Source organism: Centropristis striata, chromosome 10 (genome assembly GCF_030273125.1).
Source record: "Centropristis striata isolate RG_2023a ecotype Rhode Island chromosome 10, C.striata_1.0, whole genome shotgun sequence".
In the NCBI taxonomy this organism is placed as follows: domain Eukaryota; kingdom Metazoa; phylum Chordata; class Actinopteri; order Perciformes; family Serranidae; genus Centropristis; species Centropristis striata.
Genome location: NC_081526.1, coordinates 10,647,698 through 10,674,907, shown reverse-complemented (window position 1 = coordinate 10,674,907; position 27,210 = coordinate 10,647,698). Strand labels below are relative to the sequence as shown.

The window sequence follows — 27,210 nt, the reverse complement described above, 5'->3', positions numbered from 1 at the left end:
ACAGACTTCACTCTGTTGCATTCCTTAGTGGTGAAGCAGCGAAGTAAGAATTCACCTCCTGGTTTAGTCCAGCCTGGCAAGACACACAAGCCAATTGCTTTTTATACATTTATAACAAAATGCCACAAAGTACAGAAAGTTTACGATCATCTAGATTTTATTGATTTTGACGTCAGTGTAAATAACATATTTTTTTTGTTTTCTTGAGTATTTATAACAAAAATAAGGTGGATATATTAACCCTCCTGTTATGTTGCGGGTCAAATTGACCCATTTCAAAGTTTAAAAATCTAAAAAAAATAATAATTAAAAGTATTTTTTCATAAAAAGAAAAATGTCAAATACAATTTTATAAAAGTCAAAGTCATGTAAAGCCATAGGATTTTAAATGTAAGTCTTTCCAATGTACATAAAAAAAAGTTTTAACATGATTTTTTTTATGAAAATTGAGTGAATTATCCTCATTGAATCATGATCTGTGAGAGGTAAAGAACACCATTGCACTAAATATTGATCGAGATGGTTAGTAATGGAGTTATTTTATGAAATATAAACTGTTTATTGCGATTTCTGACACTTTTGGATAATTAAACATGCCCGGGTTAATTTGACCCACAAACATTATTGCATTTCCTTAGAAACGAACATAACAGGAGGGTTAATCAAAATGATTAAATTAATAATGACACATACAAAAAGAAAATGAAAAAATTAGTTCCACCAAAATTAAAAAGACAAATAATTGTAATGAAATAAAAGGGGCTTCATCGAGGACCATTTGTGTGTGATAGATTGATACATGTATGAACACATATCTCATTAAAGTTACGACTTTCATTTTAAAAAGCCCCACCACCCAGTGACATAAAGATTTTGTTTAGGAATCTCTGTAAAAGAAAGATGTAACTTATTTTATTTGCTATATTTCTTTTTTAACCCATTTAAGCCGGGAAAGCATTATCGCATTTCTACCATTAAAGCCGGGAAAGCGGATACGTCGTTTTGTAGTATTTGTAGTTTTTTTCCACCTATTTTCAGTCTCTTGGCCAATGAAATGCATCAGAATAAATGTGAGAGTGTCGCAATGCAACACGTTGATTTAAAAAAAATCTTTATTGAAGGTTTGGACAAATAAACTCAACTTCTCATGAAAGCCACATGTATAAGCTCTCAAATACTGTTTGAGTGACTGAATTTCATTTCTATCTGCTACAGACTGAAAAATCTATTATTTAGTAGGTGTTGACAGTTCAGGTTTTAGGGGGTTATTTTAAAATCGCCCATAGGTTTTACAGGCATTTTTTTCCAGGCTTTTTAGGCCTAAATGGGTTAAACACATCTGTTTGCAGGATGCATAGTGATGATGTAATTTATCCATCCGTCACTATGTAAAATGAATAACTGCAAAGCTAAACAGCTGAGGTTTAACTGACAAACAATACATCAAAATTAGGAGATGCTCTCAAAATATGTTGTGTTTCGATTGTTTACACGGTGATTATGATACAGAGCCTGTGAGTTAATCAACAAACCATTCTGTTGGCGATTACTGCAGTAATTTACCATAACAACCTCCTTATCATATGATAATAAACTACATACAGTTGATGAGATTTCTGCTCTGCTGAAGTCAAAAAGATGACTTAAACTCAACCAGCAGAAACTCCTCTATGAGTGGAACTGCAGATGTTTAACTGCAGCTGTAATGTCATGTGGAGTGACATCATACTCAGCCTCAAGCTGCTCCTGCGCTTTGTTAGCACGCCAACATATGCTCAAATACACAAAGCATTCACCACATATTAATGAGGTGAGCGGCGGTCTCTGTAGGTTAACGAGAAGCAAAAGGGCTCAGAAACGTCAACTGATAATTGTGGTTTGAGGGTTTTTATTTTGTCGTAAGAGTACAGATGCTAAGAATATCATGAAAAATTATTTGGCCTGGTCCACTCATTTCGCAGAGGACATGTGCAGCTGTGTTGTCCAGAAAACTGAGACTGGTTCTCCTACCTATCAGATGATAGTCTATTTATCAAGACTCCAGTTTTATTTCCCCTCCATGTTTACTCTGCCTCCCTATCACTCCCACTCTGCTGTTTCAACATTTCAGGCCAGCTCCAGTGATAACCACAGAATAACAATAAGCATAACAACCCACTGACAATAATGAGACGACAATGATACTGCTCGAATACTTAATGTAAAGGCTGTGTTGTGGACAAACAGCAGCTGAATCAGCACTTAAAGGCTCTGGATAAACTCTAATAAGGTCCCAAATGGGGCAGTGACATCATTGAGGTCATAGTTCGACGCTGCAGATCCAGCTCGTTTTCTGTTGACTTCACTCTGCAGCTCCATCTCACTTCAAGAAAGTCTCTGCTGTGGTCCTGGCAGAGCTGGAGGCTTTGTTACGCAGATGGAAATAATCTGTCTGTCCCTCCCTAACGCACGTTGTGCATTTGCTTTCTGTGGCAGTTAAATTAAATCAGGGTTCAGCCTCCAATGTCTTTCCCAAATTCTGACTCACATTTTGTCGATCTTGGGAGCTAAATAGTGTCGTTTTAGTCCAGTTTATTGTTTTTGAATATCGACTTTGCACGTTTTTGCAGGTGTAAACTGCATGAAGTGAAGCAAGCTGTGATTTAGATCATAAAACTAAGAATGCCAATGCAGGAGTGCCTTAAAACCTGCATTCTTTCTAATGGCCAGAGGGAGACTACTGTGGGTGCAAAACAGAAGTCTGATTATATAAGTCTATTAAAAATCACCCTGCTTCTCATTTTGATTTATTACCTCAGTAAACCGTTTACAAATAAGAAAACCCACCTCTTTTTTTTATTAAAAGGGTTTTTGTTTTATATCTGAATATTATCTTCCAAGTTTTAGTGTTTTACACATAATTTATATGTTGGTTTTTTTCTCACCCTTCTATCTTTTTTCCTGTTCTCATTTCCTGCAGAACAACAAGGTTCGGCGGTTTGCGTTCGAGCTGAAGATGCAGGATAAGAGCACCTACCTGCTGGCGTCAGACAGTGAGGGAGAGATGGAGGACTGGATCAACACACTCAACAAGATCTTGCACAGCAGCTTTGAGATCGCCATGCAGGAGAAGAGGAATGGAGACATTCATGATGGTGTGTTTGTCTGTCAGTCTGTATTTTTACAGCCTCCAAAGGAACACAAATATGAAATGGAATATTTTTTGTATTAATCAAAATATTATCCAACTTCATGATGAGAAATGATTTATGTTTTTTCTTAGTCTTGTAAAAACACCTGTGGTTTAATTAGGAAATAGTTTTTGCGGGGGATAATGTGTCTCACAAAAGCAGCTTTTGTCAGGTCACACTATCATAATGTGAATAATAAGAAATGTTTGGCTTCTTAAAGTTGAAAGTGAAAGTTCAAACAGCATGAACTCTCCTCTACTTGCTGCTTAGTTTGTTTTTAAGAAAATGTCCAGTTCCAGCTTCTGGTTTCTTCAGTATTTTGTTTGTATACAGCATATCTTTGGGTTTTGGAGTGCTGGTTGGAAAAACGAGACATTTGAGGAAGTCAGCTTGGGCATTAGAAACATTTTTCACTTATATTTTATAGATGAAGTGTTTATTAGATAACATAGTTGATTGCATAATCAATAATAAAAATAATAATTTGTTGCAGCCTCAAAATTTGGATAAATGTTTCACTGATAGGAAGTCTCTTTGGTTCAGGAACACTCTGATCAAATTCCCACTCAGTTGCAAGAATACATTTTCTACCTTTCTGAACTGCTGCAAAATGTTCTCATTCCTTACTCTTGTCGCACTTTGAAACATGTGCTTAATGTTGTGAATTCAAACGAAAACTACTTGGTAATTGTTCAGCACCAAAACGACTTGGATACTGTTATGAAAAAGATCAGGGTTTGGGTTAAAACTAAACTACGTCTGTACGTAACTGGAAGCATTTTCAATAATGATTTTAAATTTTAAAACACTGGACCCAGTTACAAGTTAGCTTAAAATTACAACATTGACTTTTGGCTTCACATGGGACAGACAAGTCCAACCTGACATCCTACCTCCACACAAAAATACACTAAAACTTTTGAAAATGTGCATACAAGTTTTTTCTGAATAAGTTCTGACATAGTGAACATTTAACTAATTCTAAACCAGTTGATGGAAACGTCCCTTATACGCATTGTCTTTGATGCTATGTTTCAAAATTTTCCTTCAGTATTTGCTCCGACTTTAATGTAAACACAGAGTGTGACACTATTTTAAGTCACTAGCTTGCTGCGTCTTATCCAGGCACTAAAGGGTGCTAAAAACATGTTGCATCAACGTATCTGTGGTGTGCAGAAACGTTCATTTTTTTGTCGTGACTGGGCTTCACTCTCACAGTTACACACATTGATATCTGGAAGCTGCCCAGTACAACCACAGTCTGATCTGCTAGCCAACAGTTGGGCTTAAAGACCTTGTTCAAGGGCACTTCAGTGTTGGTAATGAGGGAAGGGCAAGCACTGCTTTTCACTTTCCCTGCCAAAGAGTTATCTTGCTTTGGGGGACTGAGCTAAAGACCTTCAGTCACAAGCTAACTTCAGTGCAGTTATTGAAGCTTCAATGGTGAGATTTTGTAAACTAAGCTGCAGAGATGAAAAATGTCCTCAGTTATTATATCCAAAATAATAATCAACCATCCTTGAAGATCCAGTAAATCCACGCATCATTATCAGTTTATTTGCTCTGGAAGACTGCAAGTACCTGAAGATCACTCACACCAACATCCACTCAGTGCTCCTGGCTCACTTCTCCCTGCTTCTTCCTGGCTCTGTCGTCTAGTGATGTGATACCAGACCACCCAGGCTTTTAATACTCACCTCCTGTCTCATAGGAGGCTTAGCTATGGAGGAAAGAGGCTGAATGCCTTTACACAAAACGCTCCACTAATCTTCCCTAACTCCTCAGCTTTTATTAATCAAGATGTGCATGAGAGGAAAAAACACTATTCTTCTCGCGGAGATCTCATAAATATGCCATCAGTCCTACTGATTCCTGTACAATTGAATTACTGTTTACTAAACTTTGAAATGTCAGTAAGCGAATAAGGAGGTTTTTCCAGCACAGGAGAGTTTTATCTATGCTCTACGACCTTTGACCTGCATCTAATGATTTCTTGTACTTTCCTCTAGATGATGATCTTGGAAAGTCAGACAGTTCCTCTGGCAGCATGGACAGCTTTCAGGTAGGTCCCTCAGTACTTCCTCACACATTCAGTGCATTATTACATGGAGGGGAGTTGCAGCATTAAATGTTAAATGTTCCTCATTGAAGTTGTAAGGAAGAGGGCCTCTTTTGCCACAAACATGTGGCTTGGATTTAGATTTAAGAGCTGTTGGTTACACACCTAATTTCTCAGACATTCGTTTGTTTTTTGTAGATCTGATCTGACTTTAAACACAGACCTGTTGTCCTGTGATGAGCTAAAACCTCTCAGCAATATTTGGGTTTCATCCCAGAAACCAAATTAGACACCTGGTGTTTAACCCTAGGTGAGACCCACCATAGATCAAGTGGTGTACATCATCTGAAAGTCACTTTATACAGTGAGGACAAGTTTAAAAAAATGCTCTCAATACAACGAAGTGCTACTATCGGGACTAAAATCATTACAGAGGAATACAATTGAGCTCAACGAATCCACACAAGTATGCAGATCTATTCATATACAGCAGTACATTTACTCAAGTACTGTACTTAGGTACAATTTTGAGGTACTTGTATTTACTTGAGTATTTCCATTTTATGTAACTTTACACTTCTACTTCACTACATTTTTAGGCAAATATTGTACTCCACTACATTTAACTGACAGCTTTAGTTACTTTTCAGGTGTGGGGTTTAACATGATAAAAGGAGCCCTATCTTTACAAAATTAAAACACATCAATACAAATAATCTTATCATATATTTAGAATAAATAAAAACAATCTGAGTGGGTCCATTCTGCATAATGAATAGTTTGACTTTTGATACTTTAAGTACATATTGATACTGATACTTTTGTACTTTTACTTTAGTAAGTTTTGAATGCAGGACTTTTACTTGTAGTTGAGTGATTTCACAGTGTGGTATTAGTAAGGGATCTGGATACTGCATGGGAACGGGAACATATCTGTAAAGAGGAGAGTTGTGGGCACCTATAGAGCCCATTTTCACTCAGAAAACTGGAGGTCAGAGGTCAAGGGATCCCTTTAAAAAGGACCATGTCAATTTTTTTCCCAACAAGATACATGACATAGTTGGTACCAATGTATTCCTTTGGGCCTTCTTGTTTCATACAATACTAACTTTAAAACTGAGCCCACAATACGGACAGTAGTAGCTTTCATCTGACAATACTAAACATGATATCCAGTAGTCTAAAATGCATTGACATGTTGACGCCTGCATGAAGAACGTTAAAGATATTTGAGTTTAGAAACATCTGTGTTTTTATGATTTGTTGTCTGATGACTTACAGGCTGTAAGACTTTGGGGTTTTTTCAGCTCCTCATGCTGCTACAGCACTAAGTGGCACGCAATAGTGAAGCCATATGTGCATGGAAACTGGTGGTAGCAGTTAACTGGGAAACAGCTTGACAGGTTACAGTGTGTTGGTACCACCTGACTCTCACCACTGAGCCTGTCTGCCCAGTGTGATCAGGCTATAAAATATGAAGCCTCATTTCCAGATGACAAGAATTGTTCTAATGAAAAAACCAACTGACTGGAAATCTCTGTTGATGCCTCTGACATTTTAGACAGTTTGTGGTTTAAATCGATTTAGGAAATGCCTCTCTCCTCCTCAGAGTGCGAGGGATATCGAGTCAAGGATGAGGAGCGAGACCAGGCTGAAGCTGTTCACCCTGGACCCAGACACACAGGTAATTAGATGTAAAGGTCTTTTGAGTTCACGTTTCTTTAAGTGGTAACGAGATCCAGCCGAACACTCGCTAATGAAATGCAATACCTTCTCCTGTGCTGTCTTCAGAAACTAGATTTCTCAGGAATAGAGCCGGATGTGAAGCAGTTTGAGGAAAAGTTTGGAAAGCGTGTTCTGGTGAACTGCAACGACCTCTCGTTCAACCTGCAGAGCTGCGTGGCCGAGAACGAGGAGGGACCAACCACCAACGTAAGACTCATCTTTTCCTGTCATCAATAAGCTCTAAATAACAGAAATATCATTATCCTGCTGATGTAAGACGGAGGAGATGGTTTGTTAGCTCGGCCGGATGGACTCCCCTCATTATTTGAGATGCTGAAGGATTCCTGTTGGCATGGCAACCAGGCTACAGGCTCAGTAATGGCAAACAATTTGTGTTAATGGAGGCTGATGTCCTGCTGTCCCTGCCAACAGAAAGTGTCTATCAAAGAGTCAACATGTCAAGACTCTCCACGGGGACACTAATAACACACACACACACACACACACACACACACACACACACACACACACACACACACACAAGCATATTTATTGTTATTTTATTGATGCTTTTTTCAATTTTTGCTGTTATTACACAGGAAATGTCCCTGTTGTTAAAAAAAACTAATAAAGGAGTATCTTTTTTTAATTGCATCCCTAGTTTTAGATGCTTGCAGTACTGTTTTTTGTTTGTTTGTCTGATTGTATATTTATTTTATTGTAATAGATTTTATTTAAGTTGTGGTATATACTTTTAGAGTTTAAAAGTTCCCTTACGGGCTTCCGGCTATGGCGTAGAGGTGAGCGGACGTGCTGAACAAGTGCTCCCAGTCAGATCGGCTAAATTCCCCACAATAGAGCTGTTTTAACCATCGGTAATTTAAAAATTAAGATGATAGGGGACAATGTCAAGAAAAACTAAGAGCAAATCAATCCAGACCCAAGAGAAAGGTGAAAAAAACACGACAGGAAAAGACGGTGAGATAAACAACGAACACGAGGCATTAGCAATGGAGAGCCTGCAAGTTAGCATCGGGGCAATCCACAAAGAAATACAGGCTATCCGCGCGGATGTTAAGGCGGACTTAAACAGTTTCAGTGATAACCTAGCCAGAGATATGAAGAAGGACCTTGCTAGTTTCAGAGAAGATGTGAATAAAAAGCTGAACGAAATTGTGACCGACCTAAAAGAAACAAGGGACAGAGCGGAGGAGGCAACACAGCGAGTATCTGAGATGGAGGAATGGACCGCTGCGGCGAAAGAAGTGATAATTCAAACTCTGAAAAATCAAGACCAGATACAGGCCAAGCTGACGGACCTAGAGGCCCGCTCGCGGAGAAATAACATTCGCATTTATGGGGTGCCCGAGGACGTGGAAGGAGGTAACTTGCAAGAGTTTATTGAGAGACTCATTAAAGCTGAGCTGCCACTTCAAGACACTGATCTGGGCATACAGCGCTGTCACCGCGCACTGGGTCCGAAACCACCGCAAAATGCCAGCCCCCGATCGGTGGTGATCTGCTTTCAGGAGTACAGAACCAAGGAGCAGGTGCTACGCTCCGCGTGGAAAAAGGGAGAGATTCGCCTCGACCAACAGAGATTATACTTTGACCAAGATTACCCGGCAGAGACACAAAAGAAAAGGAAAGCCTACGCTCCTATCAGAAAGCTTCTAAAGGAAAAGGGTCTCCGTTTCCAAACCCCGCTACCGGCCAGACTCCGGGTGTTTTTTGACAGCGGCCCCGCCGTCTACAACAGCGCAGCTGAAGCCATGGAGGACCTGAGGAAGAGGGGACTTGCACCGGACGACAGCATCCAAGAGGGAGCCTCCGAGGCGACACCAGCGGAGATACTAACGAAGCTATCATGGGAGATGGTGGGCGCTAAAAGACGAAAAACGGATACACAAGGTGAGAGGGCGCGGAAAAAGCTCAGCGGATTTCGCCGCGACACAGCGGACACAGCCCCCACGCCGAGGTGAGCACCACTCTAACAAGTGGTCATCCCCGCGGTAAGACCTGCATACACAGTGACTTAAACCTGCGCAGGAGTAATAACTGATCCTTTTTGAGAATAAGACACTGTGTACATCTATATTTTCATAATCTTGTATCCTGTAACCTAATTACTTATCTGGGACGAATGCTTTAGTTTACCGTTAACGGATCAAAATATCATGCCGTTGGACTGGGAGCCTGTTTAAGTTATTCCGGGCGTGCACTGAGTTGATACTCATTTTTGAGATATCCCAGTTAGCACTGGAGTGGCCCTTCATATTTTGGAGGTTTTCCTCTCCAATTTGGACTCCTTTTATAAGAGGAAAGACTGTTATGGAAGCTGTTTTTTCTTTGTTATTTCTCATTTCTTTTACCTGTGTGTTCTCAAGTTACAAGTACTTTGTTACTGTTAGTACTTATGTTCTATGGTTAAGGTCACCATGTGTACACGTAAAGGAGGGAACAATCATATCTGACTGTAAATGCCTCAGCAAGAATACAGAGTCATAACACTTAACGTTAACGGGTTACAGAACCCAATTAAAAGAGAAAAGCTCATAGCCAAGATGAAAAGAGAGCAACAACAAATAATATTTTGGCAGGAAACTCATTTGGTTAAAACTGAACACGAGAAACTGAAAAAGATGGGTTTTAAAAATGTGTTCTTTTCGTCATATGCAAATGGTCATGCGAGAGGAGTTGCCATACTAATTGCAAATAAGGTGGACTTTCAGCTTTCCAAACAGATTGTGGACAAGGAAGGACGTTTTGTTTTGGTGAAGGGAACCTTGGACTCAAAAGAAGTAACACTACTCAATGTTTACAGACCACCAGGACAGGACAGGACTTTAATTAACAGAATATTCGATTTGATAGTTACAGAAGTGTCTGGTGTCCTGATTTGTGGGGGGGACTGGAACATACAGTTGCATCCCACCCTAGACTCCACAAACCCAACAAAGAGAATGAACTTTGAGTCTCAGTATATTAAGAAAATGATTAAAAGGGCAGGTTTAATTGATGTATGGAGGGACGTCCACCCACGTGCTAAACAGTTTACTTTTTATTCTCATCCCCACAAAGTCTACTCTAGAATTGATTACTTCTTTATGTTTGGAGCAGACAGACACAGAATACTAGACTGTAACATCGGTGTTAGAGATATATCTGATCACTCGGGAGTATATCTGAAAATACATTTGGATGTCCCACGCAAAAATACCATTTGGAGGCTTAACACCTCCATACTAAATGATAATCAATTTGTGGATTTCATTAAAAAAGAAACAAGGGACTACATGGAATTTAACAGTAATGCAGAGGTGTCACCAAGTATATTATGGGATGCAGGAAAAGCAGTATTGCGTGGGAAAATTATAATGTGGACATCACAAAAGAAAAAAGAAAAACTTAAGCGACTCAATGGCCTGATGTACAAGCTAGACTTACTGGAGCAGGAACACATCGAGTCTAATGACCCAGCCATACTTGAACAAATATCTGCCTTAAAATCAGAACTAAATAAGAAACTTAACGATCAGGTGGAACTCAAACTGAAATATGTCAAACAAACTTACTATGAAAACGGACCTCGAGCGAAAAAAATATTGGCCTGGAGACTTAGGAAACAGCAGTCTGAAAGAGCCATCTATAAATTAAAGGACCCTGTTACCAACCAGATATGTTCTAAACCAGAAGAAATACAGAAGACATTCGAAAGGTACTACAGGAATTTGTATGCCCAACCTAAATTAGCAGAACCCGCCACAATAAAGCAGTTTTTAGAATCTCTTGACTTGCCATCTATCGGCACAGAACAAAACAAGTGGTTAACTGCAGATATTACAATAGCAGAGGTTGATAAGGCCATTTCTAAACTGAAGACAAACAAGGCAGCAGGGGGAGATGGATTACCCGCAGAGTGGTATAAGTCTTTTAGGGACTCCTTGACCCCACTGTTATTAAAATGTTTTAACTATGTGCTAAAGGGAGGAGAGACCCCACCATCTTGGAGACAAGCCATAATATCTGTAATACCAAAGCCAGGAAAGGACAGAACAGAGTGCAGCTCATACAGACCTATTTCTGTTTTGAATGCAGACTATAAAATATTTACCTCTATTATAGTCAGCAGGCTGGAAAATATTGTCCCTGATCTGATCGACACGGACCAGACGGGATTTGTTAAAAACAGGCGTACACAAGACAATGTCAGGCGAACAATACATCTAGTAGACACTATGAGCAGGAGTAATACAAGGTCCCTAGTAATTAGCTTAGATGCAGAAAAAGCTTTCGACTCGGTGCGTTGGGAATTTTTATACTTGGTCCTAAAACGCTTTGGCTTTAACGATATGGTCATAAGATGTTTTAAATCAATATATAATTCTCCAGCTGCCCGAATTAGAATAAATGGTAGTCTCTCAGGCACAATCCCTTTGGAGCGAGGATGCAGACAGGGCTGTCCATTGAGCCCCATCCTTTTTGCTCTGTTTATAGAGCCACTTGCTCAAAAAATCAGGGAAGACCCAGAAATTATGGGAATCATACATAAAGGAAGAGAATATAAGACATGTCTATATGCAGATGATATTCTGGTGACTTTGTCCGACCCAGATACCAGTCTTCCTAAACTAATGTCCAGCCTCGACCAATATGGTTTCTATTCGGGATACAAACTGAACATAGAGAAAACTCAGACCCTTTCTTTTAATTACTCTCCTCAGGAAAATGTACGTAAAATGTTTAAATTTAAATGGAAAACCAGAATTTTGAAATATTTAGGTGTTAACATCCCCAAGACCTACGAAGGTATATTTAATGCAAACTACAGTATCATCACAAACAAAATTAAAAATGATTTGGAAAGATGGACTTCCCTGACACTCGATCTATACAGCCGAATAGAAACTATAAAAATGGTTATATTACCTCAACTGTTATTCCTCTTTCAATCATTGCCCGTAGAAGTACCAACTAAGCAGTTCAACGAATGGAATCGGACCATCTCCAGATTCATATGGCAAAACAAAAAACCAAGGGTACGCTACAAAACATTACACCTGCCAAAGGAGAAAGGTGGGATGTCACTCCCATGTATGGTGGACTACTACAAAGCAGCACAACTGCAGTATGTGGTCTATTGGTGTATGCAGGACTATGATGCAAGATGGAAGGAACTAGAGTTAAACCAACTTGATATTCCTCTTCAGTCTTTACTGGGGGACAAAGCTCTCAAGAATATATATTTGAATACGCTAAATAACCCTACAAAAACTTCCCTTAATATCTGGTTCAAGGAGGTCAGCAACTCAAAATTAGAGAGGAAAGCTCGGCTTCTGAGATGGGTTGAATCTGACAGAGATTTCTTACCAGCTCAGCTGGATACGAGATTTAAGGAACTGACTCGAAAAGGCATTACCTCATATTGTGTGATCTCATCTGATAGAGGCCTGGATAGTTTCCAACAACTACAGAAAAACCATGATTTAGATAAACAGGATTTTTACAGATACTTGCAGCTCAGGCATCATTATGATAGAAATATAAAAATTCTGAAAGAAGATGACACGGACCTCATTAACATAGTCATAAACGCATACAAAGGTAAAATTCACAAGAAATTAGTATCCAGAATATACCTATGCCAACAAACTCACAAAAGAATGTCAACATCATATATAAAATGTAAATGGGAGAGGGAAGCAAATATAATCTTGACAGAAGATGAGTGGTTAAACATATGCGAATTAAATTCCACCACCACCAGTTCAGGGAAATGGAGGGAATTTGCTTGGAAAAATGTCATTAGGTTTTTTGTTACCCCAAGAAGAAAATATTTACAGAGTGGTAGAGGTGAATCTGGACATTGCTGGAGACATTGTAATAATGTGATGGCTGACCACAGTCACATCTTTTGGTGCTGCCCAGTGATTCAGTGTTATTGGATAGGTGTAGTTGAAGAAATAAACTTAATTCTCGGTTTTGACATTAAATATAATTTTCAAACCGTTTATTTGTGCAATCTACCAACTGACCTTACATCCCAAGATAAATACCTACTAAAGATACTATTGGCAGCTGGAAAAAAACCAATAACTAGGAAATGGCTTAACAGGGAGCCACCAACGGTGGGAGAGTGGTCAGCCACTGTAAGAGAGATATATGAAATGGAGATGTTGACTTTTTCTCTAAGACTGAACCGTAACAAAGCCCTGAAATATTGGTCGAAATGGCTTACGTATGTAAATGAGAAAACAGAATAACTCCTAACCTCCTACCTATGGATTACTGTGACCCTACTTCGTAGTGTGTTTTTCTTTTTCTTTTCTTTTTTCTGAGACAAAGAGTTTGATTTCCCTCGGTGACCTGTATGTTCTGATTTATGTATGTTCTGATTTATGAGATTCATATGTCTTGATTGTTTGTGTAAGACACTGGAAAAATGTGAAAAATTAAAAATAAAGTTATAAAAAAAAAAATAAAAGTTCCCTTACAGTGTCTGTAGTGTAATCGATTGGTTGATTGATTGATTGATTGATTGATTGATTGATTGATTGATTGATTGATTGATTGATTGATTGATTGATTGATTGATTGATTGATTTAAATTGGCTGAGTGAAAATTTGGCCTCAAAACAGTGAAGTGATGTGTTACATTTGCTGTTGTCCAGCTGCTGATACACCCATTAAAGTAGATTTACAGTTTGGTGATAATTGCACAGTGGTCCTGATTATGTCGTATGATAAAATGTGAAAAAAAATCAGCCCAATTCTGTCCAATTTTTAATTTTACTTCTCCCTTTCCTGCAGGTGGAGCCATTTTATGTCACACTGTCACTGTTTGACATCCAGAATGGCAGGAAGATCTCCTCTGACTTCCACGTGGACTTAAACCACCCATCAGTAAGGGGCATGGTACCCAGTAACACCAGTCAGTATATGAACGGGGGAGGGGACGCCCATCCTGAGGGGCAGCGGTTGGTCCACGGGGTGCAAGAGGCAGCCATGCAGTATCCAAGACAGGTACGAATACCTCAAAATAAAATAAAAACAGTAAGTAAAAAATACTAAAGTAATGCTAGTGGCTATGTGAAGCTGTACTGTACACAATTCAAATCACAAATCATGAATTTGCCTCGCCTTTTACTCTCTCACATGCTGTTTAAAAAACATTCTTGCTCAACAACTCCCCAAACTAAACGTGTCTTTTGTTTCATATTCAAATTCAGATAAAATACATATTCAGCACTGAGGATTTTCTAACATTTTCATCGTCTCCGCAGGGAGTGTTTTCGGTAACATGCCCTCACCCTGATATCTTCCTGGTGGCTCGAATAGAGAAGGTGCTCCAGGGGGGAATCAACCACTGTGCCGAGCCGTACATGAAGAGTTCAGACTCCACCAAGGTACTGACCCACCCACGACCTCCACCCTCCTCACGGGGCAGCATGTTCCCTCCAACTCAGCAGATTCCACCCGATTATTCCACATTATACACAGATAATCATCCTTATTTATAAGTGCTGACCAGTTGCACAGACGCTCAACACAAGCATTGACTTTGGCTGTACAAATGTGGTGGTGCACCCTGTAGGGACCGTGGTGGGTAGTAATGTGATTCCGGGCGAGAAAATATGTGTTTTGCTTGTGTATGGCAGCATGCTGAATATGTTACAGTGCTGCAGAGCTGAGAGCGGCTCGTGTGTCTAAAGCTCGGCTCACACTGTGTTCCTGTTTTCCACCAGGTGGCACAGAAGGTCCTGAAAAATGCCAAGCTGGCATGTAACCGGTTAGGACAGTACAGGATGCCTTTTGCCTGGGCAGCAAGGTACTTTATGACTTTTTATTTCTGTGTGTGTATAATTAGATTTTTCTCTTCGTTTTCCACAAGAACTTTTGTGTACTTTACACCACAACCAGACATCACATCTTTCAGGATGGACACAATTGTGATTTAAATACTAAACATCTCATAATTACATACAATTAAACCTACACGGAGGACAAGTAAAGCAATGAAAAATGACTAAGAATAAAGCAAAAACATTTCTTTTTGTTCTTCCTCAAAAACAATAATTCTCATGATGATATAATGGCCTGCTTTTCAGTTTTTATATAATGTTCCTGCATTGCAGTTCATTAGTCAACATACAGGCATGGAAAAAATTATTAGACCACCCTTGTTTTCTTCAGTTTCTTGTTCATTTTAATGCCTGGTACAACTAAAGGTACATTTGTTAGGACAAATATAATGATAACAACAAATATAGCTCATAAGAGTTTAATTTAAGAATTGATATCTAGACATTGTCCATGGTTTTCTTGAAAATAACCAAAATCATTATCTAGAAATACAAGCTAAAGACCAACATGAAACTAGTATTTTGCTCATTTAAGAACTTTGATTTATTCTGTTTCCATTAATAATTCATCATCATCCTTGTACTTTTGCTCGTTAAAACAGTTTACTTTTGTGTGTTTAAGATAATATATATGTCCCTGACTCTTCTCTTCCTTCCTGCAGGACTTTGTTCAAAGATGCTACAGGGACACTCGACAAAAGTGCTCGTTTCTCCGCTCTCTACAGACAGGACAGCAACAAGCTATCCAACGACGATATGCTCAAACTGTTGGCTGACTTCAGAAAGTAAGTAAAGTTTCTATGAGTGCTCACTATTATAGATCGTCTGAGTAGTCTTGCAGATGTTGTGGAAAGGCAAATATGGAAAATATGTTCCTATAGGTTGCACTTTGGAAAATGCTCGTCGGTTTTTATAAAAAAAATAAGATGTTTGCTCACATCTGTGAATGTAGAGTGTGCTTATATACCGTTTATAGATGATAGCAGAGGCTTAACTGGTGTTTATTTTCCTTCCCTCAGGCCAGAGAAGATGGCCAAGCTGCCTGTAATCCTAGGAAACCTTGATGTTACCATTGACAATGTAGCCCCCGACTTGACAAGTAAGGCCTCTAAATTGAGCCAACGTGAGAGATGAAAGCTGTTCCTGCTCGGAGCAGATGGGTCACGTTGTCTGCAGGCTTGTTGATTTGATCTCCCCTCCCTCTTGCTTCTCTATATAGATTGTGTTACCTCATCCTACATTCCTGTGAAGCAGTTCGATGTCACCGCGAAGACCAACATCTTCTTTGAAGTGGAGGAGTTTGTGCCGCATATAGCCAAATGTTCTCAGCCTTTCACCATCTACAACAATCACCTCTACGTCTACCCCAAGCACTTGAAGTATGACAGCCAAAAGTCGTTCGCAAAGGTATCTTAAACTTTTATTGTTTAGTGTTACTTTGCAGATAATTAACATATAGTCATGGAAAAAAATATATATCACCGCCTTTGGTTTCTTCATTTTCTTTTTCATTTTAATGCCTCGTACAACTGAAGGTACATTTGTTTCAACTTTCACAGTTTTCTTGATAATAACCAAAATCATTAGCAATAAAACCATGGAAAATGTCCAGATATCAGCTATCAAATTAAACTCTTATGAGCTATTTTTGTTGTTATCGTTATATTTCTTTAGTTGTACCAGGCATTAAAATGAACAAGAAACTGAAGAAAACAAGGGTGGTCTAATCATTTTTTCCATGACTGTGCGTTGTCTGATGTCTTAAGGTTGTGTGTTACCACTTAAAAGACAGATTTTCCCTTGTGGTCTGAATCACTTTTCTCCCATATATCTCCTTGTATATCTCCTAACTGGGTCAGTTTTGCCTGTTGTCTGTGTCCTCAGGCTAGAAACATAGCTGTCTGCATTGAGTTCAAGGACTCAGATGAGGAAGAGGCTGTTTCACTAAAGGTAAACTCTAATCTATCCTGGAAGTGCTTCTAAATCCCCAAAGGACAGCCCCCTCCCTTCACAGGAGCCAGCTAACTATTGTTATCATCCCGCAGTGCATCTATGGCCGACCCGGAGGATCCTTGTTTACCAAAAATGCCTTCGCTGCAGTATTACACCACCAGCACAACCCCGAATTCTACGACGAGGTTAGACACACTGCAGCAAAAATGTGTTAAATAAAAACTCATCTATTGATTGGATCGACTTACCTCTCTGTTTTGTGCTCTTTTTTTCATCAGTTTAAGATCGAGCTGCCGACCCAGCTCCACGAAAAACATCATCTTCTCTTCACCTTCCATCACGTCAGCTGTGACAGCAACAGCAAGGCCAGCACCAAAAAGAGAGATCTGGTCGAGGCTCAAGGTAACAACAAATCTTAAATTTCAGAAGCTCCAGACTCACAATCACATCCTTTAAAATGTCTGGATTTTGTATATTTTTACTGGCTTGAAGCATCAGACTGTCTTCATGTCTGTCTCTGCTCTCAGTGGGTTACGCCTGGCTCCCCCTGCTGAAAGACGGCCGCGTGATCATGAACGAGAGTCAGATCCCCGTGGCGGCCAACCTGCCTGCTGGGTACCTCAGCTGTCAGGAAGGTGCCAGCAAGGTAGAGCGCATCCTCAAGTTGTTATGCAGTGATGGCTTATGCCTCATCTACAGTAGTGCTGTCCTATCTGTTTTATTCATTAGTGGAAAGCTGATTTAAACCTCTGAAGTCCAGGAGATTTTGGTTCAAATTTGTCAACCTCCTATGCATCGTTTCTGTCTCTGTTTAGCATCTTTCTGTCTGTCCTTACACCACATGCATGGCTCCTTTTTCTCCACACAAACTTGACTATCGGTCTGATTTTATATTTTATTTTAATTAACAAAGTATAAAGCTGCCAGGAACTGAAAATACAAACAAAAGACACAGGTGTCTTTGGAATTGTACCTTTTTTTTCTTTTTTCTTTTTTTTTTACCATTTATACACACAAAAACAGCAGAAAAAATAATAAATAATAAAACTGCAAAACAGTCTATTTGCATATTAATTAAACATAATAGTTTTCATTGTAGAAAGAAAATTCACATTTTAAAAATGGTCCAGAAACATAAATGGCACACTGTGAAAGCTCCTATGATTGCACTTTCAACTGGCTTTCTCAGCTTGTCTACATATCATATATAAATAAAGTTATTACTGTAAATAAAACATGTATTTTCAATAAATAGATGGACTCCAGAGGGTTAAATAAATATCTATGTCTAGATAATGACATGAACTTACTGGAGAAATGTTCTTTGTATTACAGCATTCAGGCCCTGAAGTCAAATGGGTGGATGGAGGCAAGCCTTTATTTAAGGTGTCCGCTCATCTCGTGTCCACTGTCTACACTCAGGTTTGTTTGTGAATATAAAAGCTGCTGATTCATCTGCACCTTTTCTTCTTCTTTTTTTCTTGTAAAATCTTAATTTGTGCTGTGGTTTCATTGAAACTCAGTTTTATGGAATAAACCTTTGTAGTCTGACCTTCTTTGTGTCTCTCATAGGATCAACATTTGCACAATTTCTTTCATCACTGTCAGAGCATCACGGCTACGCCCCAGGCGTCAGGAGGAGAGCTGGTCAAATACCTGAAGGTAAAACAGCTGCGCCAATGCAGCAATATTCTCCTATAGTCCTGTTACTGTATATATTCTCTTGTTTGAGAACAAATAAGAGTAGTCAACTCTTATTTAGAATGCTCTCGACCACTTAGACCACTAAGAGAAGAGCAAAAATAATAAAACACTGCTTAAACCCAGAAATCATTATATGAGTATTAACAACATAAGAACAAATATATATCACTTCTTTGCATGAGGCCCAACAAGCATAGAAACTAGGAAATCTGTGCAAATATTGACTTAAATGTCTTCTTTTCAGTGTTGGTATTCACCGTCTAACTGAGTGCACATGCTCTGCAAAGATGCATAAACGGAGGATTAAGGATTAAGTCTGAACAGAATGACATTTAATACTTTTTTGGATACCTGAAGGGAAAGGGCAGACATGTTTCCACACCTCAACTCCTCCGTATTGACTTGCAAGCTCTCCGTAGCTCATACTCACCATGAAACCGCAGACAGTCACACTTGGTTGGAGCTGAATCACATGGATGTTAATGTTGTACTTTGAGCTGCAGCTTGCCAACAGCGCATTCTTCTGGACAGTTTGTGTACGACTTTTTATATTGCGGTTCATACAGAATTGAACTGTATCTTACCTGTAAAGATTATGCTGATACCAGTAAATCAGTCAACTCCTCGGTGGTGTGATTTTTTTTTCTAGCTCAGTTATCGCTTTTCCATCGCTCACTTTTTTAATCCAGTTCGTGAGAATCTGAGTTCACTCTTCCCCTGGCACACACTGACATGGAGAGCAGCACTTGGTCCAATGCTTCTCTTGGGTTCTTGTGTAAACACAGCAGTGCACACGAACAATAGCCACAGGGTCAAACAGCAGGTCAGCCATGTTGACTGGCAGCCCGCCAAATGACTTGCAGCACTCGTGTTAGCTTCCTGTACACGGCAATGATGAGACGCACCAGTACCTACATGCTGCTGTGTTCAGGGCAGCCGAAGCATAAACTGAGGTTGATTAGCACGGTGTTCTTCCCCCTTTTGTTACTATTAGATTAGGTTCTTCACACATTCTTACTATTAGCCTTCTGTGCTCTGTCACTGTTTCCCACATCTTTTTTTCCACATTACACACAAAGAGCCACGTGTTTAAACTCTTCATGACCTCGTCTCTGTGATGTTTTACCCTCAGAGTCTGCATGCCATGGAGAGCCATGTGATGATCAAGTTCCTGCCTACCACCCTGAATCAGCTGTTCAGGGTGCTAACCAGTGCCACCCAGGAGGACGTGGCAGTGAACGTCACCAGGCAAGTTTCCCTGAGATAATCCTTGACTAGAAAACAGCTTTAAATCCAAGGAATATTGTGTAAATTATGATGAACAAAATTGGCATAGAATTGGAAACATCACACTTTCAGCATTTATGTATAAAAATAATTTTGTAGAAAGATGCTTTTAATGTGAAATTCACTGATTTTCAAGAATTGTTTCCATAAATTATAGGGCTGGGCAATTAATCAAATTTTATGTGTAATTACTTATTTGGCTTCCAACAATTATGAAAATAAGATAATCAAGAAAAAACAACATATTTGATCAAATGTCGTTATTATATATTGAATACTTATGTTTAGTAGTATGTTGTTATATGGTCAGTAGGTATTATATATATATATATTTTTTTTTCATTTATCAATATTTAGTTATTTGTTTTTCATTGAATTAAGTAGGTTAATTATAAATAAAGTTAAGGTATTAATTCATCTTGATCTCAGTATTGACAATTTATTATTCATGTCATAATTGAGCAATCTTAATACATCGCAATTATTTAAATATATATATAATAAAGCATTTGACACCAAACAAAACACCAAAATTATGATTTACATATTCTAATTGCTTGCCACAGGAGAAAGTTGTTTTACTTATATACTAATTTGTGAGTAAAATCTTAAATACTTAATAAACGAGGCCTCAGCTCCTTCCTTCCCTCACACATCTCTCTCCTGTTTCCTTTCAGAGTCATGATTCACATTGTTGCCCAGTGCCACGAGGAAGGCTTAGAGCACTACCTGAGATCATACGTGAAGGTAAAATTCACCTGACTCATATCACAACTCACCGTCTTTATTTTAGAGTTCATACTCATCGTTCTCTCTGCGTGTGTCTGGTACAGTATGTGTTTAAGACCGAGCCGTACACGTCCTCCACCGCCCGATCAGTGCACGAGGAGCTGGCTAAAGCCATGACCGCCATCCTGAAGCCTTCCACTGACTTCCTCACGAGCAACAAGCTCCTCAAGGTAACATATTTGTCCTCTTTTCTTTTTTTAAACTTAAATTTTATTTCAATTTTTGCAGCTTATACAAACATATATATACAAATTCACATTAAGTCTGCTGTTTTTCATTTGTGATCTGCTTAATACAGCATTAAAGCATATACATCAGGTCAAATATGTATAAATGATATGGTTAAACAAAGGTAACACAAACAAACAATAAGTAATAAAATAATAAACAATGTAAATGGAAATAAATCAAATTAAATGGAGTGAAATAAAGTAAAATAAAATAAAGTTAACATGAGATTATTGCATTAATATGGTCATGGCAGGTCTCCATCTGTTAACAAATAAATCTTTTTGAAGCCTCAAGGAGTAAGTTATTTGTTCCATGTGATAAATTTCCCAGACCTTCTCCATATTTTTCCTCTTTTAAAGGATTACACAGCGTATGATTATAACTGACGTGAATTTTCTCTTTATTGTACTCTGATTGATGTTTGTCTGCCCTGCAGTACTCCTGGTATTTCTTTGAAGCCTTAGTCAAGTCCATGGCTCAGTACTTGATTGAGAGCTGTAAAGTGAAGGTAAGTCTGCCACCACGTGTGTGTTTGACTCAGGAGTGTCTGCTTTATAACAGCTTAGGTTCTTCACTGTGGTTTACAACATGCAGAGTCTTGCGGACAGCCACAGTACCACAGTCAAAGTATTATGTATCCAAAGTCTGTCCCACATTGCTGTGCACTTTAATTGGCTGCATTTGTTCATACCCCATAAGCAACCACATCCCTGTGTTTAACCTCCACTGGCATATTGTGGAGGCCACAGTGGAAGCAAATAAATGCTGCACAAGAGTAGGTCACACCAGTGTGGAAACTCTTAGGCTGCAGCACAAGGCTGCGGATAATCTTTGTTATTGTAAACAAATCCTGTGACAGAATGACAGAAACCAGCTCCTGAGACCCAGTAATTCATATTTAGAGGACATGACACTGAGGTTTTATTTCAGACACAATGCATGCAATGCATGTTTTTTTTGCAATGCATGGTTTTTTTAGCACAATTCATCCTTTTTATCTTTTCCTTTGCTACTTTTTGAACAAGCACAGCTGTTGTTCTTCTACGTGGAGTTTATACACATGGGCCAAAAATGGAATTTATAATAGAATTTGGCGGGAAAAATGTCTTTGTTTGGGAGTACGAACATATTCACAGCACAGCACAGCTCCATCTACACAACTGGAACACGTTCAATTGTTCTAATGTTATCCTAACAAAATATTTGATAAGTGTGAAAGATAGCTGTACATAAAATTTTATTAGGTTTACCTTGAGAGTAAGTTCATGTCAGAAAGGTCCAAGTAATTAGTTAGTTAGTTAGCTGTTGATACACTTGAAGATGTGGAAATGAATGCAGGGCATTTTTGACCCATGTTGTGCATTAGAAGGGGTGTCAATATGTTGTGCATTAAAGGGTTAAAGATGTTAAACTGAGGAGTATTATGCTGTATAAAACGTCCGTATGAACATCCTCATTGTGTCCTGCAGCTGTCCAGGAATCAGCGCTTCTCAGCATCCTTCCATCACACTGTGGAGACTCTGGTCAACATGATGATGCCACACATCACTCAGAAATACAAAGACAACCTGGATGCCGCCAGGAACGCAAACCACAGTCTGGCAGTCTTCATAAAGGTCAGGAGCCACAATTACTGTATCCAGCATGGTTTCAAAAGCACCATTTGTTTTATAAAATGACCTTATTTGTGATTTGCTTTTCTTCCTCTGTAGCGCTGTTTCAACCTGATGGACCGAGGCTTCACCTTCAAGCAGATCAACAACTATATCAACTGTTTTATGCCTGGAGACCCAAAGGTACACAACACAAACAGTTCCAGCATTTATGCAAATAAATTGTACACAGTTTTTTGCACTCCCTCACTGGTTTCTGTCGTTTCTAAATGCAGACGCTGTTCGAGCTGAGGTTTGAGTTCCTGCGTGTTGTCTGCAACCACGAGCACTACGTCCCCTTAAACCTGCCCATGCCATTTGGAAAGGGAAGGATACTGAGATTTCAAGGTGAGGAGACAATTGAATATACATGGTGATGTAGTATTTCTAGTTGTAAATACACTGAAAAAAATACATTTTTTTTTGGCCCTGTATTTATTATTTCAATCATCTATATAAATTCTACAAAGAAATACGAATCCAGTGCTTTTACTTTAAAATGGCAGTTTTTCATGTAGTGCATTACTTAGTGATTGTTTGTTATTATGTGTCTTCAGTTTTGTATGTAAATTGAATCATGCGTTCCAAGTAATATTCACAGAACCAGTTCATTGGCTTAATTAGTTGATATTTCCAAGTAAAATGTAATTGAGGGACATCAGTGAATCTGCAATTTACTTGTGTATTTTTTTTTAAGTGGTTCTATTAAATAAATATTACTTAGAAACAGCCTGAGTAAAGATTACAAACACTTTCTGTGTGGAAAAACTTTCCTAGCTTTTTTTAAGTTAAATGTCACTCTTTTAAAAAAAAATTTCAGTGTAGTTCTATATTCTCCAACTCATCAATATATAATGAAAGTGTATTTAATTAGTAATAAAATAGGTTTTCTGTCTTTGATTTTACAGAATATATTTTGTTTTCTTGTGTTTCTTAATTAGCTTTACTATCTCCAGATAATATGCTGGAGTCATGTGATACTCCAGTAGGTAGGTGCAAGAGAGACTAAGATCTAATCATTCAATCAAGACCAGAATGGGTCAAATGATTCGCTGCAAAATCTGAACTCAATCAGTTATCTTCCACTTTTGCTGCAACCTGATTTCTTTTCCAAAACACCGTTCGGAAAAATTATACTGTTTATAATTTGTAGTCGTATGAGTGTGCAGAAGCTGAGATTGGCTTTTGGTGCAGAAGTGGGTAATTATGTGTGCAGGTAGTTTTATTTCTGTCTTAAAGGGGTTTGTAGGTTATGACTAGTTCCAAAAGACGCATTATTTTCTGTCATTCCTCAAAAATCAGATCTTTTTAATGCGTGCATGCTTAAAATGCAGGTTTTAAAAACACTGAAGTGTGTTTAACTTGATTACAGTCATGTTGGGGAATCTTTGAGTGTGATTTGGGATCGCTTTACTTGTCTTAGATGATGTTGGAAACCAACTGTGAACAGCTGCTGCTGTTAACTCAAAAGCTTTAATCCTGTTTGTCTGTTTCTACAACAATCCCTGTTGACGCAGAGCAGCAGCCTGAATCTATCAAAGATAAAATCCAAGCTTTTCTGTAAAACTGTGTTTCCTTTGTGTTGATTGTTACAAGCATGGAAAAAAATTATTAGTCCGCTTTTTTTCTTCAATATCTTGTTCATTTTAATGCCTGGTACAACTAAAGGTATATTTTTTATTTTGGCAACAAAAATAGCTCATAAGAATTTAATTTAAGAGTTGATATCTAGACATTTTCCATTGTTTTCTTGATAATAACCAAAATAATTATCAAGAAAACCATGGAAAATGGCTAGATATCAGCTCTTAAATTAAACTCTTATGAGCAATTTTTGTTGTTATCATTATATTTGTCCAAACAATTGTACCTTTAGTTGTACTAGGCCTTAAACATTAACAATAAAGTGAAGAAATAAGGGTAAATCTAGTCTAATCTAGTCTAGACTAATCTAGTCTAATCTAAATCTAATATTTTTTTCCATGACTGTAGATTAGAGGGAGATCACCAGGTTTTAGTGGCTTAAAAAAATCTGTTTTCTGTTCAAACTTTCCTCTTTTGTTGTTATTAATTTAACTGTGTCGGATTAAATTATGTTGTTTTTTTACTTAATATTTTTTTGTCTTCCTTCACTAACCTCCCTATCATCCAATCCTGTTCTCTTCCTCCCCTCAGACCTCCAGATGGATTACTCTCTGACAGATGACTTCTGTAAGAACCACTTCCTGGTTGGGCTGCTGCTCAGGGAGGTCAGTGGAGCTCTGCAGGAGTTCAGGGAGATCCGTCAGGTGGCCATCCATGTGCTGAAGAACCTGATGATGAAACACACATTTGATGACCGCTACACCTCCAAAGTAAGCAGTTGAGTTTCACTTCACTGTCTGCTAGTGTGTTCTTGAGAAATTCTGTTGAGATGAGTTATTTGTTTTGCAGAGCCAGCAGGCCAGGTTGGCCACCCTGTACTTTCCCTTGTTTGGTCTGCTCCAAGAGAATGTCAACAGGCTGAATGTGAAGGAAGTATCTCCATTCACCATCAACCACTCCAACAATGTAAGGGAGCCACCTAGTGGCGTCTTTGAAATATGTGTATTTCTATCACACACACACACACAGTCATGGAAAAATATTATTAGACCACCCTTGAGTTCTTCAATTTCTTGTTCATTTTAATGCCTTGTACAACTAAAGGTACATTTGTTTGAACAAATATAATGATAACAACAAAAATAGCTCATTAGAGTTTTAATTTAAGGGCTGATATTTAGCCATTTCCCATGGTTTTCTTGATGATGACCAAAATCATTCACCATGGAAAATGGCTAGATATCAGCTCTTGAATTAAACTCTCATGAGCCATTTTTGTTGTTATTATATTTGTCCAAACAAATGTACATTTAGTTGTACCAGGCATTAAAAATAACAATAAAATGAAGAAAACAAAGGTGGTCTCGTATTTTTTTCCATGACTGTAGCTTTAATTCACATTATAAATGAGGAAAAATATCAAAACCTAACAACTCTACATCCTGACATCTATACCCATACCTGAAATTTGAAGAAAACTCATATTTAATACTCAAAGACAAGGAAAAACATAGTAATCACAGAAAAAGTAGAGAAAAAGGTTACTGCGACAAGCTCAGATTATGAGTTATTGCCCTGTTTATCTCATTGTTTGATTTCACACATGGGCCCATACAAGTCCTGCATGAACTATCTTGCATAAATAAAAGTACTTAAATACAAAATCTACTTGAACTGTTAAAGTAAAAGTACAGTTTTGGTATCTCTGATTAATATATTATAGTCTTTAACTTAATTTAAATCTTTAACACTCTTTTGAAGAGGTACCACGTTTTCAACTCAAGTAAGCAATGACAAGTAAGCTAGGATTTAAATTGTAGCTTGGATTCTTTATCACAAAGCATAACATTATACTGTTTAGCTGCTACCATTCCTTACTGAATTGCTCAAATCTTAAAAAATTACAATTTCCTAATTCAAATGACCAATCAGAGATTGTTTAAGTTTTGGGCCCCCTAATAAAAACCTTCACCTCACACGCACATATAGTGACTTTTTCTTAAAACATAGATCTCCATATAGTGTGTGGGTTTGTGTTAAACATTAAACTGTTGCACTGTTTCTCCTCAGAATGGAAGAGAAGATTCGCTTCTTACCAATGCCTTGATGACACCTCCCAGATCCAGCACCTTCCTGGACACCAGCTTGCACAAAGATGTTTTTGGGGTCATCTCTGGAACCTGTGAGTGGACAGATGATGAAATCAATCATTTTTTATATTAAAAAAATGTTTTTATATTAACATAAAACTACTTCTTTTTCTTGTTACCAGCTTCACCTCACACGTCGTCGACCCCCAACATTAACTCTGTGCGCCACGCCGACTCTCGCGGCTCACTCATCAGCACTGATTCTGGCAGCAGCCTGCCTGAGAAGCACAACGACAAGGGCAACTCTCTGGACAAGGTACATCTCAGACACGATGCCCGTAAAGTCATTTCATACAACATTTATCGGATGTCATATTTCAGAGTGCCTCAGGCATATCAGAGGTCCCCTTGTTGTGACAAAAGCAGAAAATCCCTCCTTGTTAACTTGTACTATTAACTCCCCCACCTTACCTGAACGGCTGGCCGTGGCAGACGGAGAAGTTTGTACGGAGACACTCTGTCAATGTCCTGCGCTTCTTTACGGAGACTGATGAGTCCGTGCTCTCCGTGCGCACCAAGCGCGCCACCATGGACTTCTCGCTGCTCTCTGTCCCCTGTGTGCCAGAGAGCGCCCTGCAGCCCAGCGTTTCACTTCAAGTACAAAACGCCTCCTTCTTTCACACAGTCATCCTCCCTCCTAGGAGTGTCCCATCTGGGAATGGCAGAGTGTGTGTGTGAGCGTGTCCTCGTGTCCTGAACCCTAAGCCCTTTCTTTGCCACATGATTCTCAGGTTCGGGCCTGTTTGCTCTCTGGTGCTATAATGAAGAGCTGGTGTCCCACTGGGCCTCACAGGGTCTTTGTCTTTTTTCTGTTGATCAGCATGCACCCTTAAGGGATTTCTCACTTTTATGTTCCTCTCACGTGTGCTGTGTCATTTTTTGATTTCACCGACAGACAGCCTCAAGCTCAATCTGATAAAAAGACCATTACACACCAGTGGTGGAAGAAGTATTCAGATCTTTTACTCAAGTAGAAGTACTGATACAACACTGTGAAATTACTCCACTACAAGTAAAAGTCCTGCATTCAAAACTTATTAAAGT

General features: G+C 38.7%; 1 protein-coding gene across 3 annotated transcripts in view; it reads left to right on the top strand.

The window, feature by feature from the left end:
- Positions 1 to 27,210, top strand: part of LOC131978525 (dedicator of cytokinesis protein 9-like) — a 99,450-nt gene that overhangs the window by 56,218 nt on the left and 16,022 nt on the right. For all 3 annotated transcript variants that reach the window (XM_059342185.1, XM_059342184.1, XM_059342186.1), the window contains exons 8-34: positions 2,960 to 3,134; positions 5,180 to 5,232; positions 6,839 to 6,913; positions 7,021 to 7,161; positions 13,765 to 13,977; positions 14,238 to 14,360; positions 14,700 to 14,782; positions 15,479 to 15,601; positions 15,836 to 15,915; positions 16,036 to 16,223; positions 16,701 to 16,766; positions 16,862 to 16,954; positions 17,048 to 17,171; positions 17,297 to 17,415; positions 18,105 to 18,191; positions 18,342 to 18,431; positions 19,606 to 19,721; positions 20,438 to 20,507; positions 20,594 to 20,719; positions 21,217 to 21,288; positions 22,250 to 22,396; positions 22,493 to 22,576; positions 22,669 to 22,780; positions 24,608 to 24,786; positions 24,866 to 24,982; positions 26,087 to 26,198; positions 26,289 to 26,422. In XM_059342185.1, the coding sequence (XP_059198168.1) occupies positions 2,960 to 3,134; positions 5,180 to 5,232; positions 6,839 to 6,913; positions 7,021 to 7,161; positions 13,765 to 13,977; positions 14,238 to 14,360; positions 14,700 to 14,782; positions 15,479 to 15,601; positions 15,836 to 15,915; positions 16,036 to 16,223; positions 16,701 to 16,766; positions 16,862 to 16,954; positions 17,048 to 17,171; positions 17,297 to 17,415; positions 18,105 to 18,191; positions 18,342 to 18,431; positions 19,606 to 19,721; positions 20,438 to 20,507; positions 20,594 to 20,719; positions 21,217 to 21,288; positions 22,250 to 22,396; positions 22,493 to 22,576; positions 22,669 to 22,780; positions 24,608 to 24,786; positions 24,866 to 24,982; positions 26,087 to 26,198; positions 26,289 to 26,422 (3,102 nt within the window). The remainder of the gene's footprint in view (positions 1 to 2,959; positions 3,135 to 5,179; positions 5,233 to 6,838; positions 6,914 to 7,020; positions 7,162 to 13,764; positions 13,978 to 14,237; positions 14,361 to 14,699; positions 14,783 to 15,478; positions 15,602 to 15,835; positions 15,916 to 16,035; positions 16,224 to 16,700; positions 16,767 to 16,861; positions 16,955 to 17,047; positions 17,172 to 17,296; positions 17,416 to 18,104; positions 18,192 to 18,341; positions 18,432 to 19,605; positions 19,722 to 20,437; positions 20,508 to 20,593; positions 20,720 to 21,216; positions 21,289 to 22,249; positions 22,397 to 22,492; positions 22,577 to 22,668; positions 22,781 to 24,607; positions 24,787 to 24,865; positions 24,983 to 26,086; positions 26,199 to 26,288; positions 26,423 to 27,210) is intronic.